This window comes from Geotrypetes seraphini, chromosome 2 (assembly GCF_902459505.1).
Source record: "Geotrypetes seraphini chromosome 2, aGeoSer1.1, whole genome shotgun sequence".
Taxonomy (NCBI): domain Eukaryota; kingdom Metazoa; phylum Chordata; class Amphibia; order Gymnophiona; family Dermophiidae; genus Geotrypetes; species Geotrypetes seraphini.
Window position 1 is genome coordinate 291,356,194 of NC_047085.1, and position 18,577 is coordinate 291,374,770.

Genomic DNA, 18,577 nt, shown 5'->3' on the forward strand with positions numbered 1-18,577 from the left:
CGGGCTACTACCATCATACTTATCCACCCAACTAAAATTATTCTCATCAAATAAGAACACAAGAAACTGAGGTATGTTTATATACCCTGCTCTGAAAGCCTGTCGTTTCAAAAGTTTTTTAGATAAAACTCTGGCTTTTCAAGCGGGAAAATGAACTCTTTGTTTGTGTCCTCTAATTGCCCAATCCCAATCTTACCTTGAGTTCAGAAAATTGATAAAAACCTATTTGTTTGGTAAATTTATGCGATGATTTTACATTATATTACATTGTACTGCATCATATTGTATTTCACTGTATTGTATTCCACTGAATTCTACTGTATTTTGTGTCTTCACTGATATGTCTCAGTTCTCTTGCTGTGAACCGCTATATTGTATTCCACTGAATTCTGCTGTATTTTGTGTCTGCGCTGATATGTCTCAGTTCTCTTGCTGTGAACCGCTATATTGTATTCCACTGAATTCTGCTGTATTTTGTGTCTGCGCTGATATGTCTCAGTTCTCTTGTGAGCTGCCCGGAACTTCTGGTTGGGCGGTATATAAGAAAATAAATTATTATTATTATTAAAACCAATGGGAGGCAATTTTTTTTCACTCAGAGAATAGTTAAGCTCTGGAACGTGTTGCCAGAAGATGTGGTAAGAGCAGATAGCGTAGCTGGTTTTAAGAAACGTTTGGAAAAGTTCCTGGAGGAAAAGTCCATAGTCTGTTATTGAGAAAGACATGGGGAAGCCACTGCTTGCCCTGTATTGGTAGCATAGAATATTGCTACACCTTGGGTTTTGGCTAGGTGCTAGTGACCTGAATTGGCCACCGTGAGAACGGGCTACTGGGCTTGATGCACCATTGGTCTGACCCAGTAAGGCTATTCTTATGTTCTCTTAACTATTCCCAATCTTGTAAATTTCCAAGCAAATTCTCAACCATGTAATTAGCACCCTAACCTGTAACTTTCCTGGAAATGTCCAGTTATCTTCTTTTGTAATTCACCTAGAACTGCAAGGTATTGGTGGATTAGAAGTCCCTAATATAATTTAAGATTTTTGGACTTTCCGAAATCTCTTTTAATGTTTCCTATTGATATGGTGAAATGATATTTTGTGGAAACTTTGAAGATTCCAAGAGATTTGGTTCCACCAATAACAAGAGCTCAGTATATAGTAAATTCTAAAAATGTTGTAATGAATTTAACATCTTCCTTGGAATCCTCTTTGGAAATAGTTACATAGAGAGCAATTATGGTAGTAACGTTTGCTTTGGAGCATGGCCACAATAATATTTTAAAATTTTCCTTCAGATTTCTTGATGCTTTGTTTTTTGGCTAAAAAATTAGAGTATTTCCTGATTTAGCTAAAGGTACACAAATGTGGCACAAGGCCTTTTTGGCCTATTGCACTAGGTTTTAGCCCTGGGTGCTGAATTTGTTTTACGTTTTCCTTGTGTTTGTTTTGTAACCTTTGAGGGTAATCATTTTCAATTTTTTGATCCTAAACAATTCAATGATTTTCTTAAGGCTAGAGAGGTTATTAATGTAATTGTATAAGAACCTTAACATCATTGTAATTGATTCTGAATACCTCTAAGTTTTAAAATATTTGCTTTGTTAATTTGATAAATCTTGGATCCATTACTTCACTTGTGGATGATTTAATAATATTATTTTTCTGGTTTTTCTCTTTTCTTTTCTCAATTTTGGGATTATTTCCATGTTTCTGTATATCTCTATGGTTTGGTAACATGTTAAGCTCAAAATGCAAAAAAAATTAAAAAACAAGCAAGAAGGCTCCAGGAGTGCTGGGCTCCAGAAGGAGGTGCAGCCCTTCTTCCAGTGGGCAGAAGCTCATCTTCTGGCCACGTTACCGGAGTGCAAAACTTACAGGCAGGCTTTCTCAGCAGACAAACTCTGGACCCGGGAGAGTTGTTTCTCTCGCATCAGCCTATTCAGACCATTGTTGACCATTGGGGTAGTCCTATGTTCAACCTCATGGCAAAGGCGAGGATCAAGAAAGCATTTTGATTCTTCAGCTGCAGATATGAGTGCAGAAGCACTGGGATTATTGCCCTGGTGCAGCCTTGGCTGGTGGACAAGCTGCTCAATGTGTTCCCTCCCTGGCCCATGGTGGGAAGAGTCTGAAATAAGTGGCTAGGCATCAAGGACGTGTCGTCCTAATGGCTTCAGACTGACCCCAGAGCCCATGGTATGCGGATCAGGTGCAGCTTCAGATTGATTCCCCTCTGAAATTGCAGCCACTTCAAGGACTCTCGTTTCAAGGTCTGATTGTCCTACATAAGAATAGCCTTACTAGGTCAGACCAATGGTCCATTAAGCCCAGTAACCTGTTCTCATGGTGGCTGAAGGGTTGTCGGGTAAGATTTGCCTCTTTGAGGATGATACCAAAATCTGAAATAGAGTAGACAAGCCGGATGGTGTGAATATCATGAAGAAAAACCTGGTGATGCTTGAAGAATTGTCTGAAATTTGGCAGCTAAAATTTAATGCTAAGAAATGCAAGGTCATGCATTTGGGCTGCAAAAACCAGAGGGAACGATACAGTTTAGGGGATGAAGAACTTGTGTGCACGACAGAAAAGCAGGACTTGGGTGTGATTGTATGTGATGATCTTAAGGTGGCCAAACAGGTTGAAAATGTGACAGCGAAAGCTAGAAGGATGCTAGGTTGCATAGGGAGAGGTATGGCCAGTAGGAAAAAGGAGGTATTGATGCCTCTATATAAGACTCTGGTGAGAGCTCATTTAGAATATTATGTACAATTCTAGAGGTTGCACCTTCAAAAAGATATAAAAAGGATGGAATTGGTCCAGAGGAAGGCTACTAAAATGGTATGTGGTCTTCGTGATAAGACGTATGTGGACAGACTTAAAGATCTCAATCTGTATATTTGAGATGTTTGAAGGGAGAGGGGAGATATGATAGTTGTTTAAATACCTACGTAATATAAATGTGCATGAGTCGAGTCTCTTTCATTTGAGGTGACAGGCTCCAGAGTAATCTGAGGAAATACTTTTTTATGGAACAGGTAGTAGATGTGTGGAACAGTCTCCCGGAAGAGGTGGTAGAAATGAAGACTGTATCTGAATTCAAGAGGGCCTGGGATAGGCACAAGGGATCTCTCAGAGAGAGAAAGAGATAATGGTTACTGTGTATGGGCAGACGAGATGGGCCATTCGGCCTTTATCTGCCATCATGTTTCTATGTTTATGGAGTTTCTTTCTATGATTTTATTATTGTATTGTATTCTGCTTTGATCTGCTTAGTCAGTACATGTGGTGTATAAAAATCAAATAAATATAATTAAAGAGGTACAAGCAAAAACTAAACTGGAACGCCAAGAAGCCAGAATCTGCATGTAGTGTAACACCAGAAAGATAGAAACAGAATTGCACTTTTTCTTATTCTGTGCAAAATACAAGGTTATCAGAGATGCTTCACACTCGGATCCCAAAGCCCTGTTATTCAGCTATACTTTTCTGGGTTGGAGTGGCTCATGTTAGATTAAGTGGGCCACACGTGGATTTTTAGCAGATTATCCATATAATATTGTGGAAAATCTTTACTGGTCACTCCAGCATTACCAGGTACTGCCAACGTGGTATTAGGGCCAGGGCTGCCATCAGAAATTTCTGGGCCCCTTACTGAGCAATCCTATTGGGCCCCCCACGCACCCCTTCCCCCCCCCGACACCCCCCTTCTTCCATGGGCCGAATACACACATACTTTTCTCTGTCACCGCACTCTTTGACCAAAAGATTTGTAAGCCTGCAACCACGTCAAGGTAGACTCTTTCAGCAGGGCCCTAACCTAACCTAAACTAAACTAATCTATACCTATCTATTCTAAACTAACATATGTCTAGCGCGCACAAACCCCTGCTCTACGTGGGAAAAATAACACCAGCTCAATGCTGGCGTTAGCATCTAGCGCGCGTGGCGTACACTAAAGCCACTATCGTAACTTAGTAAAAGGAGCCCTATTTTTATTAGTTAATTATTATTATTATTTTCCAATGCTCAATATGACTTCCTTTTTTAAGGTTTGACACTTGTGCCAGAATATTTTTACTAAATTTAAGAAGTATTTGCTCTCTTTCAAATGGTATAGAAGTTAAAAAAAGGGACAGGCATTAATGAAGTCATTAGGTTCAATCTAGCCATTTATTTCTGCATGAATTTAAATAACTAAAAAAAAAAGATAAATATAGCTCATCCAGTCATACAAGAAATGGCTATACAGCAGGGGTGCCTACACTTTTTGGGCTTGCGAGTTACTTTTAAAATGACCAAGTCAAAATGATCTACCAACAATAAAATTTTTAAAAAAAACACAAAGCACACTGTATGCAGAGAAAATGTTAATTATCATTTATATTCCGCGGGTTTTCAAAGAGGTCAAGTCAGACGATTCTATGCAATGTCACCTCAGGAACAACTATACAAAAATAGACCAATATACCCCCTCCCTTTTTACTAAATCGCAATAGCGGTTTTTAGAGCAGGGAGATGCACTGAATGCCCTGTGCTGCTCTCGATGCTCATAGGCTCCCTGCGCTAAAAACCGCTATTGCAGAAATAAATTCTCTAAACAGACACATTTTGATCACTAAACTGAAAATAAAATCATTTTTCCTACCTTTTTGTCTGGTGATTTCATGAGTCTCTGTTTGCACTTCCTTCTTCTGATTATAAATCCAATATTTTTTTCTTTCTGCCCCTCCCCTTTTCTTTCTGTCTCTCTTTCTTTCTCTCTCCCCCTGCCCCCCCAAGCCATCGCGCCAATTTCTCCACTTCCCCGATTCTTTCCCTACCCCCTAAGCCACCATGCCGATTTCTCCCTGCTTCCACGAGCCAGGCCAGGAATGTACAAGTGCCAGACTCACAAGACTTCACCTCTGATGTCAATTCTAACGACGGAGAGGAAGTTCCAGGCCAGCCAGGCAGCGATTGGCTGGCCCAGAACTTCCTCTCTGACGTCAGAATTGACATCGGAAGTGAAGTCTTGTGAGTCCGGCGCTTCTACGTGCCTGGCCTGGCTCAGGGAGGCAGGAAGAAAAAGATTGCCAAGGCAACGCGATCGACTCACGTTGCCTTTGCGATCTACTGGTCGATCACGCTCGACCATTTGGGCACCCCTGCTGTTATGGTATCCTGTCCTGACCTGAAGAAAGGGGTTTAGTCCCCAAAAAACTGCCTTATTTCCATTTCCTATTTATAAACTTTAATCAATAGATACAATACTACTTGATTCTACGTAAAGCAACAAAACAATTTTTTTCTACCTTTTGTCGTTTTTGCTTTAATCATCTTGTCTTCACTCTTCTTTCTAGCCAGCATCTGTCCGCTCTGTCTTCCATACAGCATCAGTCCCTTCTATCCACTGTCCGCCCTCTCCCCGTTCCATATGGCATCTTCCCTCTTTTTATGCTCCTTCAATAAACTGTCTATCCTGTGCCCCTTCTCTTCTCCTTTGTACATGATTGATTTCAGCTCTGCCACCTCTCCATTTTTCTCTCTCTGTCACCACCCCGTCCCTATGCTCTGGCATCTCTCTCTTCTCCTTTCTTTCCTTCGCACCCCACAGTCTGGTATCTTCCCTTCCCTGATTCTCTAGCATCTCACTCCTTTCCTTTTCTTCCATCTCTCCCTCCCCCTCCATGCTCTGACATCTCCTCCTTCCTTTCCCCCTTCCTTTTCCCTTGGTCTGGCATACTTTCCTCCTTCCCTCCATGCCCTGGCATCTCTTCCTCCCTCCCTTCCCTTCAATCCCTGGCATCTCGTTTCATTCCCTCCCTCATCTTCTTTCTCCCTCCACTTGCGTGCAGCAAATCTCTCCCCCTCTGCTCCCTTTCCTCCTTCTGTCACCCATGACCTGGCGTCATGAACTTCTTCAGGCAGCAGCATTCACAATTCGCTGCTGTTGTCAGCTTTGGGCATTCTTCTCTGTCGGGTCCTGCCTTCATGGAAACAGAAGTAGGCAGGACCCGGCAGAGAGGAAGGCCTGAAGCTGGCAACAGCAGTGAATTGTAAATGCTGATGCTAGCCAAAGAAGTTCATGACGCCAGGTCGAACACCCGGGGCAGACTGCTACTCTCCCCCCCATGACCCTCCTATCTCTCCCTCACTCCCATCACGAGACTCTAAACAGCACTGCTCTACTCTAAGCAGGATGCTTCAGGGCTTTCTCCTGCCGTGATTCCCTCTGGCACGTCACTGATGAGGGAAGGAGGGAGAGATAGGAGGGTTGGGGGTCGCCCGGGATGATGATGAGGCTGCTGCTGCTGCCAGCGAATCCAGCAAGGGTGAGGCCCCAAAGCACAGCACTGGCAGGCCCCCCTGACTATTTTGGGCCCTAGGCCTGTGCCTACTGGGCCTATCCTTTAATCTGGCCCTGCTTCCCCCCCCCCATATGTCCTGACATCTCTCTCTTCCACTCCATGGTATGGTATCTCCTTTCCCTCCCTCCCATGGTCTTTGCATCTATTTCCTCCTTGTCCTGATCTTCCTTCTCCCTCCTTCCCTCTCTCTCCCCAAATAGGTGCAGCAGTATTTCTCTTCCCCCTCCCCCCACTGGGTACAGCAGTATCATCAGCATTTCTCTTTCCCCCCCCAATTGGGTACAGCAGAAGCAGCATTTCTCTTCCCCCTCCCCCCTAATTGGGTGCAGCAGCATTACTCCTCCCATTCCCCCCCCCCCCCCGTCTCACACACCCAGCAGATTCGCTACAGACAAAGGCAAGTTGCAAGTTTCCCTTGGTCGCTGACCTATCTCCCAAAGGGCAGTGACAGAGGGAAGTTTACAACTTGCTGCTCTTGCTTACTTCGGGCCTTTCTCGTTGCCGGGTCCTGCCTTCACGGAAACAGAAAGTAGGCAAGACCCAGCAGCGAGAAAGGCCCGAAGTAAGCAAGAGCAAGTAAGCTTCCCTCCGTGGCTGGCCTATCTCCTGCATGCTCCGGGGCTCTAATGGTCCGTGCCGGCTTCTCTACCCCCCCCCCCCCCCGAAGTAACTTCCGGTTTTGGAGGGAAACTGGGTTCGAGTAGCTTGCTGGGGGGGTGGTTTTGTTTAAAGTCCGGCGAGTTTTTCGGCGGCTCTTCAGGTTGCGCATTAAGCAGTGGCGGCAGCAGGATTCGGCAGATGACAGCCGGGCGGGCATCTAAATTTGCTGGGTGTTGCGCCCGGCTGAAAAGCGCTGGGGAGAACACTGGGGAGCCCGGGCCCCCTGTCAGCTCCGGGCCCCTGAATGCAGGACTGGTAGTACTGCCCTGATGGCGGCCCTGATTAGGGCAGAACCAGATGTTATCTTACTTTGCTCATATTCAGATAATAATCTGGACAAGTTAAGACAGTGGGCATGATATGAGAGTGTAATTTTGGATTTAAAATTACACAAGGTGCTGTGCCCTGTATATACTACATAATTGTTTTATTTTCCGCATTTGATAACAATGCTTTGCTCTTTTTTTGCAACAGCTTTCTCATAAAGACACTATAGAGGTTACTGAACTTGAGAGAAAATGGAAACATCTTTGCTTGCCTAAAGAACAATTGAAAGCCATCCTTGAACTGGATAACTTTGGGAACATGGTGAACTGGATGAAATTTCTAGCACTTGGCTGCAGCACTCTTGGAGGAGTATGTATCAAAGCATATAGCATTACTGTATTTGTTTTTTTAAAGTTTTTCCAACCCAATGTAAATGGGATAAAAATTGTACTAAAGGGGTCAAGAATGTCTGTCTGGGAATAATAGAACACTCCATAAACTTAACATATTGGGATGAAACTTAACAGGGGAAAAAAGCCTGTGAAAAGATACATATCTCCTGATATTCAAAATTATTTAACTGGTCGGTGGCAACCGCTGACTAGTTAAATTGCAGATAGCTGGCTATCCCCAAATATTCAGCAGGAGATAATCAGTTATTTCTGCTGAATATTCGTAGTTAGTGCGTAACTGTGAGCCAGATGGGGTGTTCTGGGGGTTGATCCACTTTTCCCAGTGCTGACTGGGCAAGATTAGTGCATAGATAAGACCACATAAATAGCAGTCCTATCTTTATGCATTAACTGATGGCTAGTTAGTGCTCCTGAACTGGAGGGCTAAGGAAAGAAAACCTCACACACACACACTCAATGCAAACAAAAGTTTTCGGGAGTGAGTGTAGATCCCCTCAACCTCAGCATTATTTCTGGATTGACTCAAAGACCCCTTTCCAGCCTTGTGCCTTTTTATTAGCAATCAGATCAAAATTACACAAGCATCTGTCAGTCGAAATGTCAGCAATTACTTCAATTACCTATGGTAATGATTTACATCATACTGGAAAACACAGTTACTTACCGTAACAGATGTTATCCAGAGACAGCAGGCAGATATTCTTGCATATGGGTAACATCACCCACGGAGCCCGATACGGACAGCATGAAAACTGTACTGTCACTTTAAGTTTTAAGAAACTTTGCGACTGCCTTTCCACCTGATGCCTACTCTTGGAACCTCAGTTCTATAAGCAAGCTAAGAAGCAAACCAGGAGAGGTGGGTGGGTTGTAAGAATATCTGCCTGCTGTCTCCAGATAACACCTGTTACAGTAAGTAACTATGCTAGGACAAGCAGGCAGCATATTCTCAAATATGGGACTCCCTAGCTTACTGGAACAGGATGGAGGGAAAGTTGGCCAATGAAGTAAAGAAATTTTGTAGAAAACTACTTGGCCAAAGCGACCCTGTTTTCCGAAAAAGATTCCAGACAGGAGAGGTGCATGAATGAGGAGACTGAGGACCAAGTAGCTATATTATAGAATGTACCTATAGGAGAGGAACGTAAGAATGCAACTGAAGCCAGAATGGGTGGTAGCTTATGTGCTATCAGAGATGCCCCCCAAGTTGCAGTATAGCCCAAACATGGTAAAAGAGATACAGATTGTAAGGTATGAGGAAATAGATCTCCAGGGATAGGCAAAGCTAACCCGTGAGAAATGAAGGGGATGACCCGGTGAGAAGAGGTTCTGTAGAACTTAGTTATTTGTAAGAGAAAACCAAGGTTCATTTGCAATCCAAGGTATGAAGAATCATTTTTCCTGGGTGAGAATGAGGCTTAAAAGAGAAAAATAGAAGCACAATGTTGAGATGTAGATGACATCTCCTGACCTCTGTTGTCCCAACAAAAAGGAGGGGTACAGAGAAACTACTGTATCATGGTGCAAAACTACACAAGGCTTAAAAGAAGGGAGCAACAGTGTAGAGAGAACAAGTTGAGGGTCCCAAACCACTAGAGACCAGTGGAGGTCGACAAGACCTGTGCAAAGTTGGAAATTAGAGGCTGAACAGTTTGTAGACCTGACCATGGAAATTACTCATAATCCGAAGGCAAACTCTGAGAGAAGTGAAGCCAAGAGCTGAGTAGGAGAGGGGTAGGAAATATTCCTGGAAATCAGATATGAAGTAGGTTAAAGGCCTAATAATAAAAAGAGCCTAGAACATAGTCTGTTATTGAGAAAGACATGGGGGAAATCACTGCTTGCCCTGGATCGGTAGCATGGAATGTTGCTACTCTTTGGGATTCTAGAATCTTGTTACTCTCTGGGGTTCTGGAATCTTGCTACTCTTTGAGGTTCTGTATGGAATGTTGCTATTCCTTGGGTTTTGGCCAGGTACTATTGACCTGGATTGGCCACCATGAGAACAGGCTACTGGGCTTGATGGATCATGGGTCTGACCCAGTAAGGCTAGTCGTATGTTCTTATGGATCATAATTTACCATACACAGTCTCTTCCTCTATAAACCGCTCTGAATTGTTTATGGTATTGCGGTATATAAAAATAAAGTTATTATGATGATGATTATTATTATTATAAGTAGACTGGAGGTTGGTAGACTTCTGGAGTATTGGGGAGGGAGCAGTCCAGTTGTGAAACAAACAATGGAATGATCATTACGAGTGATTGGACATGTAACAGACCTTGGGGAGGAGGCGTACAATTGAAAAGGAAATGAGAGTCATGACTTACCAGGAATAAAGAGAGACCTGGGGGGATTGACAAAGTCAGGAAGTAATATGGGGGAAAATCCAAAGCTGTAGTAGAGTGTTCCTGTAAAGCAGTGTGTCAAAAGCACCCAGGTGGTTTGTCTCATGGGCTCAGCACACAGGCAGAATAGCAGCTCCAGTGGCACGCTGTCACTGTCTTTTCCCGCCTACACTCACATATGTGAAAGACCGGTTACCTCTGCTTCAAACCCCTGGGGTATAGAAAACTGGATGTACTGTAGACTGCAAAAAGGACTGGGGCCGAGGAAAAACACCTTCACCCTCCATCTAAAAGTTTCCACATACACACTCTTTTTTTCTGACAGAATTTAAAAATTAATGTGACCACCGACTTCCCCACCAGAATTAAAAATTGTGTCCAATGCCAAAATTAAAATTTGTGCTACCAACAAACTTTCCAAATTCATGACCAACGGTCCTCTCTATTCTCAATCAGGTCAGTAGACCCCTATCTAAAAAGACAAACTGCAGACCTCACAGACAATAGTCCTGCAGCACTTTAAGTTTGGAATGGAGACACAGTGCACATCCGAAAGTGGCGTTTTTTCCTCAGTGTTTCACTTTAACTTATTATTATTGGGATTCAAACGCAAGTTGGATGCACACCTTCTTGCATATCATATTGAGGTATACGGTAAATCCGGGTCTCCAAAAAGGAGTACCTAAATGGGCCGCCGCGTGTGCGGATCGCCGGACTAGATGGACCTCGGTCTGATCCGGTGAGGGCGTTTCTTATGTTCTTATGTAACAGTGAAAACCATCTCCCCACTTCTCATAGGGCTGCTGCAAGAAGGTTGTCTGGACGCAGCTAAAGAGTCTGGAATGATGAGAAAACCAATGTCTGCTGATGTCACCTCAAAAGGCTTCTGACTCTTGAGTGAAAACTTTTGTTCATGGCTAGACTAAAAAGTGTCATTGCTGTCTGGCCCACCAGAGGCTACAAGAAACCTGGAGGCTGATTCCTGCAGAAGCTGAACTAGCAAATTGAGTGAGAGAGGAATTGCAGGAAACACACGGAGGGATTGGTCCATTCCTTCCAGGAGAAAGGTCGCCATTACTAGACAATGAGGAGGAGATTGTCTAGAACAAAATGGTAATTTGTGAGTGAAATAAGTATGTTGAGTACTTTCCTAGGGCCAAATATTCTCTGTCCGTTGATAGCCCGAGAACTAGAATCTCCATTTGAGGTATATAGTACCATGCAACCTGAATGACTCGGCAACAAGGAGAAGTTGAGATGAAGTGGGCCCAAGCACAGAAATTATCTGTGTGCATAAAGCAAAACTGAAAAAAATGTAACAGACCTGCATAAAGGCCTGTATTGTATTGTATGGAAAATCGAGTAGGAACAGGCTATAATGCACATACTGACTCCAGAATACATAAGCATGTAATTGTAGAGTATATAGAAGAAAACTGTCAGTCCAGAGACTATGACTGAGATAAACTGTAGCAAAAAGTAAAAACATCCTAAAAAGGATGTAGAGGCTTCCTCCTCCCCTACAGGCACTCCCAAACCTTCGGGCCTTTCAGAATCAAAAGGAGATGGAGTAAAATGTTCTGTGGCGAATGTTCCTTGGAGAACCAGGTGTAAGGAAAATAGATGAAGTAAATGGATGCCTTCTGGAAGGTACTGTATAAACATTGATGGTACAGTGGAAGGCATGTTGATAGAGAAAAACTGGTTGATCCTGCTTTGAAATTAAAACAGTGCAAAGATCTGATATGGCAGGAATCTAACTTATAGGCTCTGTCTACACCCCTGTTAGATCCTGTCATTGTCTTAAATCAAAGTATCCAAGCAACAGGAAAAAATCACCATACAGGTTCTACACTCCATGTTGGAATTGTGAAGTAGTTGCAGCCTGAGCGATGCATGCTGAAATAAATTTGGAGGAATCCAACTTTACAGACTCTACACCCCTGTTAGATTCCCCTCTTAGTGGAATGGAGCCCAGGCAATAGGAAAAAAACCATTCTTACAGGCTCTACACCCATGGTGGATGTTCCACAATGCAAGTCTACACAGTGAAGTTCATAGGAAATATGAAGTATAAATGCTGCTGAAAATCAAACTCGAAATGGAATCCGTGTCGTGGACAGCTGAGGTTTTTAGTTGGCAGGCATGCTATAAATAAAAAGATAGAAACATGGCAGCTAAAGGCCAAATGGCTCATCCAGTCTGCCCATCCACAATAACCATAATCTCTTGCTCTCTCTAAGAGATCCCACATGCCTATCCCAGGCTTTCATGAATTCAGACACAGTCTCTGTCTCCACCACCTCTTCCGGGAAACTGTTCCACACATCTACCACCCTTTTTGTGAAAAAGTATTTCCTTAGATTACTTCTGAGCCTCTTAACTTCATCCTATGCTCTCTCATTCCAGAACTTCTTTTCAAATGAAAGAAACTCAACTCATGCATATTTACATCACGTAGGTATTTAAATGTCTCTATCATATCTCCGCTCTCCTGCCTTTCCTCCAAGTACACAGATTGAGATCTTTAAGTCTGTCCCCATAAGCCTTATGACGAAGACCACGCACCATTTTAGTAGCTTTCCTCTGGACCGACTCCATCCTTTTTCTATCTTTTTGAAGGTGCGGCCTCCAGAACAATACACAATATTCTAAATGAGGTTTCACAAATAGAATATAGCAGTCAAACGAACAGCATTTACTGACAATTCCATCTCTTAAGATCATTAATACTAGAAGACAATATATCTTCTCTGTTACTGCTCCACAAATCTGGAACTCCCTGCCAATTTATTTAAGAGAAGAACATAATATTGATAAATTCAAGACCAATTTAAAAACATTCCTTTTCAAAGACGCTTTTGATCAATAAGTCTTACTCTTGAATTCATTAATGTTGTATTTGACTATTCATTTTAATTCCCAACCTTGTGTTTTTGCCTGACCTCCTTTTCTATAATATTTTGTAGTTCAAATCCCCTTTTCCTCTTTACTCTTGTTTTGTTAAGTTTGTATATAGTCTAGTTTATTTTAATGGTTATGTTTAAATTAATGTTTTATTTTTTAATATTGTAATTTTAATTGTTTCTTTTTATGTATGTTTTTATGTATGTTCATCGCTTTGAAGTAAGATTAAGCGATTAATCAAAAATTTTAATAAACTTGAAACTTGAAACTTATACAGGAGCATCAATACCTCCTTTTTCCTACTGGCCCAAGAACAGAACCTTGAGGCACACCACTGGTAACATCCCTTTCCTCAGAGCGATCTCTACTGATCACTACCTTCTGTCACCTTCCACTCAACCAGTTCTTAATTCAGACCGTCACTTTATGACCCATCCTGAGGGCACTCGGTTTATTTATTAGACGTCTGTGTGGAACACAGTCAAAGGCTTTGCTAAAATCTAAATACACCACATCTAGCGCACTCCCACTATCCAATTCTCTTGTCACTTAGTCAAAGAAATTGATCCAATTTGTCTGATAAGACTACCTCTAGTGAATCCATGTTGCCTCCGATTCTGTAATTCAGAGCAGTATTCTTCAACCGCCGGTCCAAGGACCGGTGTCAGTCCGCAGAAAATTCCTACCGGTCCACGCAGGGCCAGCGAGTTCGGATTGGGGCCATCAGCGTCTGGGCTTCAATGGCGATGGGCGGCATCCCCCCCCCCCCCCGTGACACAATTCAGGATAGGCAATGGGCCCCTCCAGCACTCAAGATCGGCAACTGGCCTCCCCTACCTCCCGCGATGGCACTCAAGTTCGGCAATTGGCCTCCTCTTCCCCAGGCATCAACAGCACTTCAGATCAACAACGTTGTGCTCAGACCAAAGCTTCCCATCTGACGCAGCTTCCTGTTTCCGCCCAGGCAGTTCGAGTCAAAGGAAAGCTTTGGACTGAGCACCGCTTTGCCGATCTGAAGTGCTATTGATGCCCGAGGAAGAGGAGGCCTGTTACCAATCTTGAGTGTCATCGCAGGTGGGGGGGGGGGGAGCGTTGCCGATCTTGTTGCCAAAATCGGAAAGAGAGGTGAGAGGAAGGGAGAGAGATGGGTCTGTGGTGGATTGAGAGAAGGGGCAGATAATGGAAAGGGGGAGAGAGAAGAGGGCAGATGAGGGAAGTGGGGAAAAGGGAGAGCAAATGCTGAATGGAAGTGGAGAAAGAGAACACATACTGGATGGAAGGAGGGATAAAGGAAAAGGACATATGCTGGATGGGGGAAGAAGATAGTGAGATAGTGGAGGGGTGAAGGAAAGGGGTGGCATGCTGTGGGTAGACACAGTGAAAAGAGGGAAACTGAGGACTGCATAATAAGAAAGAATTTAATTTAGACAGAGGCAGAAAATAAAGAAGGAAGACCAGAAAAGGAAAGGGAAGAGAGAGAGGAGAGAGAGATGCCAGAGAACGGGGAAGGAGACAGATATCAGATCTGAACGGAGGAAATGAGAAGAGAGAGATGCTAAAAACCACAGGTGGGGGGAAAGAAAGATGAAAGGAGAAAGATGCCAAACCATAAGGGAACAGAGGAAGATGATGGATGCCAGACCAAAAGGGGGGGATCTAGAGGAGAGATGGCAGGGGGAGACAGACAATTTCTGGAAGGGGCAGACAGTGGATGGAAAGGGCAGATGCTGGATTGAAGAGACAGGGCTGACGCTAGAAGGAAAAGAGTGAAAAGAAGATGAAAGCAGAAACCAGAGACAACAAAAGGTAGAAAAAAATCATTTTATTTCTATTTTGTCATTAGAATATATCAGATTTGAAATATATATCCTGCTAGAGACATAACTGGGGACTACAAAGCCCAGGCAGTGATTCTTTAGCTTCCAGCAGGCCATGGGACACTCCCCTAACACTATTCCTGTCATGTGTGACTGTAGTATACTGTTAGCATGATATTTCTGTGTAGCATTCTGTAATAATTTGGCTTGTTCAGTTTTCTTGATAGTAGAGGGAATATATGTGAAGGGGAGGGGAGACAGGGGTCTGTATATTTGTATTTATAAAATGACAATTGTACAGAATATTGGTTTTTCTAATACTTTAATAAAATACGTTTGCTATATGGGATCAAATGGTTTGCGGGGACCGAGCTCGCGGAAATGGGTTTTTTAAAATTTCAGTCTTAGTAGTTTGCCGGCCCACAAAATAATTCTTTTATTTCTGCCGGTCCACAGGTGTAAAAAGGTTGAAGAACACTGATTCAGAGGATTCCAGAAACTTCACCATTCTCTGTTTTAAAAACATTTCCATTAATTTGCGTACCACAGAAGTTAGACTTGCCGGCCTGTAATTCACTACTTCTTCCTTACTTCCACTTTTGTGGAGAGGGACCACATCCACCCTTCTCCAGTCCTCTGGTACCACTCCCGACTCTAGAGACTCATTGAAAAAGTCAGTCAGCGAAGCTACCAGAACTTCTCTAACTTCCTTCAACACCCTCGGATGTACACCATCCAGCAACATTGCTTTGTCTACCTTTATTTTAGCTAGCTTCTCATGAACCGAACCTTCTGAAAATCGATCAGGGTCTACCACTTCTCCATTCCTATTCATGTTTATCTTCTGCAGTCCCGCTCCCTGCGCTTCAGCCATGAACACAGAACAGAAATATTTGTTTAGCAATTCAGCCATTTCTTTATCAGCTTCTACATATTTCTCCCCTTCACTTTTGAGTCTCACTTTTGTACTTCTTATCGCTGATATATCTAAAAAATGTCTTTTCTCCTTGTTTTACCATATCAGCTATTTTTTCTTCCATTTGCATCTTTGCTTTCCTGACTTTACAACCAGCCTCTCTTAACTTTTCCAGGTATTTTTTCCTTGGCTTGATCTTTTGTAGTTTATGAAAGCTAGCCTCTTATTTCTTACCTTTTCAGCTACTACTTTTGAGAACCAAAACGGCCTTCTTTTCCTCTTACTTTTACTTACTTGCCTCACAAAAAGATTTGTCGCCCTTACAATAACTCCTTTCAGTTTTGCCCACTGCATTTCTCCTCCTTCCAGACGTTCCCATCCAGACAACAATTCCTTGACGTAATCCCCCATCCGAACAAAGTTAGTTTTATTTAAAGTCTAGAACTTTTGCTTTGGAATGAACCCTCTCTATACCCGTTTTAATCTCTCCTGCCCTTCCCTGCCCACGGGCTCGCAGGGCTAAAAACTAAAAAGTTTAAAGTTTTAAAAAAAGGGGTTGCGTCTTGGACGGGCATGCGCAGACCATCTACAGATGGTCTGTGGATCGCACAACAGCAAACCATGCAGGTAGATGGGAGCATTCCTCCGAGCACCCTCATCTGCATATTTTATCTTCCAGAATTCGTCGGGCTAGATTCATCAATCTGTGTCCGTGATTGCCACTATATCCGACTCCTCTTCCATCACAGCTTCTAGATCCAGAATCTTGTTTCCCATGCTTAGAGCATTAGTATATACTGCTTTACAGACATTGCCCCCCCTTTCCATCCATGTACTCTTTACCCCCCAAAAACCAAAACCTTTTGGGAATGAGTTTTAGTATGCAATACATTTTTTCATGTGCTTTGCTTGAGTAATGCATTATTAAATATCTTTTTACCTTAATATCAAACTGGAGTATTCTTTATCCCACGAAACCAAAACCCATACCACTATATCTGGACGCCTCCAGCATGCCTAGCTAGCACCTAACTCACGCCCAAAAGTAGACCTGGTTTGCAATGCCTACATTTTAAGCGAGAATATAGATGCGTTAGGCTGAGTGCCATTTGATTCTGTAAATGGATGTCATAGAAACATGATGGCAGATAAAGGCCAAATGGCCCATCTAGTCTGCCCATCTACAGTAACCATTATCTCTTTCTCTCTCAGAGAGATCTCACGTGCATATCCTAAGCCCTCTTGAATTAAGACACAGTCTGTGTTTCCACCACCTCTTCCGGGAGACTGTTCCACGCATCTTCCACCATTTCCATAAAAAAGTATTTCCTCAGATTACTCTGGAGCCTGTCACCTCTTAACTTCATCCTTTGCCCTCTCATTCCAGAGTTTCCTTTCAAATTAAAGAGACTCGACTCATGCATATTTATATTATGTAGGTATTTAAACAACTCTATCAAATCTCCCCTCTCCTGCCTTTCCTCCAAAGTATACAGATTGAGATCTTTGTCTGTCCCCATACGCCTTATCATGAAGACCACACAGAATTTTAGTAGCCTTCCTCTAGACCAACTCCATCCTTTTTATATCTTTTTGAAGATGCAACCTCCAGAATTGTACACAATATTCTAAATGAGGTCTCACCAGAGTCATACAGAGGCATCAATACCTCTTTTTCCTACTGGCCATATTTCTCCCTATGCAACCTAGCATCTTTCTAGCTTTCGCTGTCACCTTTTCAACCTGTTTGGCCACCTTAAGATCATATTATCCCTTCACAAAATATTGTCACTGACTAATCACCCGTCTCAGTAATTGATAGACTCTATATGAATGGATTACTCCTCCTTGCATTCGATATCTCAATTACATACCGTAATTTTCGCTCCATAAGGCGCACCTGACCATAAGACGCACCCTAGATTTAGAGGAGGAAAACAAGAAAAGAAACATTCTGAACCAAATTCTCCCTGCCAGGCTCTGCACCCAACTCCACACTCCTTGCCAAGCTCTGCACTGTACTTTTTTAAAACACCCCCCTGTCACTTGCCAGTTAGGAAGCAGTTTTGTTGTGCATGACAACCATCCAAGAATCCTACATCAGTGAAAGAATGAAAGTAAAAAAGACAGAGGGGAAGAGAAAGAGAGAGTTGTAAGTACAGGACAGAATGAGAAAGAAGGTGCAGCCTTGTCTTCTTGGATGGGAGTGTCTTATGTGAATTTCCTTGGAGGAGACTGTTACCTAGCATTTGAAGCGCTCTCGCTGAATGGCTGGGAAATAGGTCACAGGGATCCCAGGATGTCATACTCATTTAACTCCTCCTCTTGCATGTCTCCCCCAGGCTGTAAGAAATTAAATCTCTGCCAAAAATACACAACCGGCTATACTCGTGCAGCTCTAACATATGCAGGCTATAACTGAACTTCCTTTGTAACATAAACTGGAGTTCTCAAACAAAGCAAATGCACAGCATGTCACACATATAGCTCCTATATAACATAGGAGTTCTTATAGTGCTCTAACACAAGCAGCATATCACCTGAAGCTCCTCTCTAACACAGTGCTGGAGTTCTCAAAGAGTGCAAAAATAAAGCATGTCACCTATAAAACACCTCTCCCTGGTTGTACCTTTTTAAATGCTCCCCCTGTCGTAGTATCTTTTTAGAAATGTCCCCCCCCCCCCCCGTCATACCTTATTACATGCTGCTTTTAGCCAGCGGTGTATCAGCCTGCAGAGCGAGCTTTCCGCACTCCAGCCTGGGCCAGCGCTGCTTCCTGAATGGCTGCTGTCAGTTCTCGCGGGACTCACTTGCAGCTATTGTGACTTTAGAGTTAGTCTTGTCAATATAGCTTTAATGCAAGCTATCATTGGTCCCTTTAAATTCCCCTTTCTTATT

General features: G+C 43.0%; 1 protein-coding gene across 3 annotated transcripts in view; it reads left to right on the forward strand.

Annotated features, from left to right (window-relative positions):
- The window catches only part of ROPN1L (rhophilin associated tail protein 1 like), a 208,719-nt gene that overhangs the window by 119,839 nt on the left and 70,303 nt on the right, over nucleotides 1-18,577 (forward strand). For all 3 annotated transcript variants that reach the window (XM_033934263.1, XM_033934262.1, XM_033934261.1), the window contains exon 4: nucleotides 7,484-7,645. In XM_033934263.1, coding sequence (XP_033790154.1) covers nucleotides 7,484-7,645 — 162 coding nt within the window. The remainder of the gene's footprint in view (nucleotides 1-7,483; nucleotides 7,646-18,577) is intronic.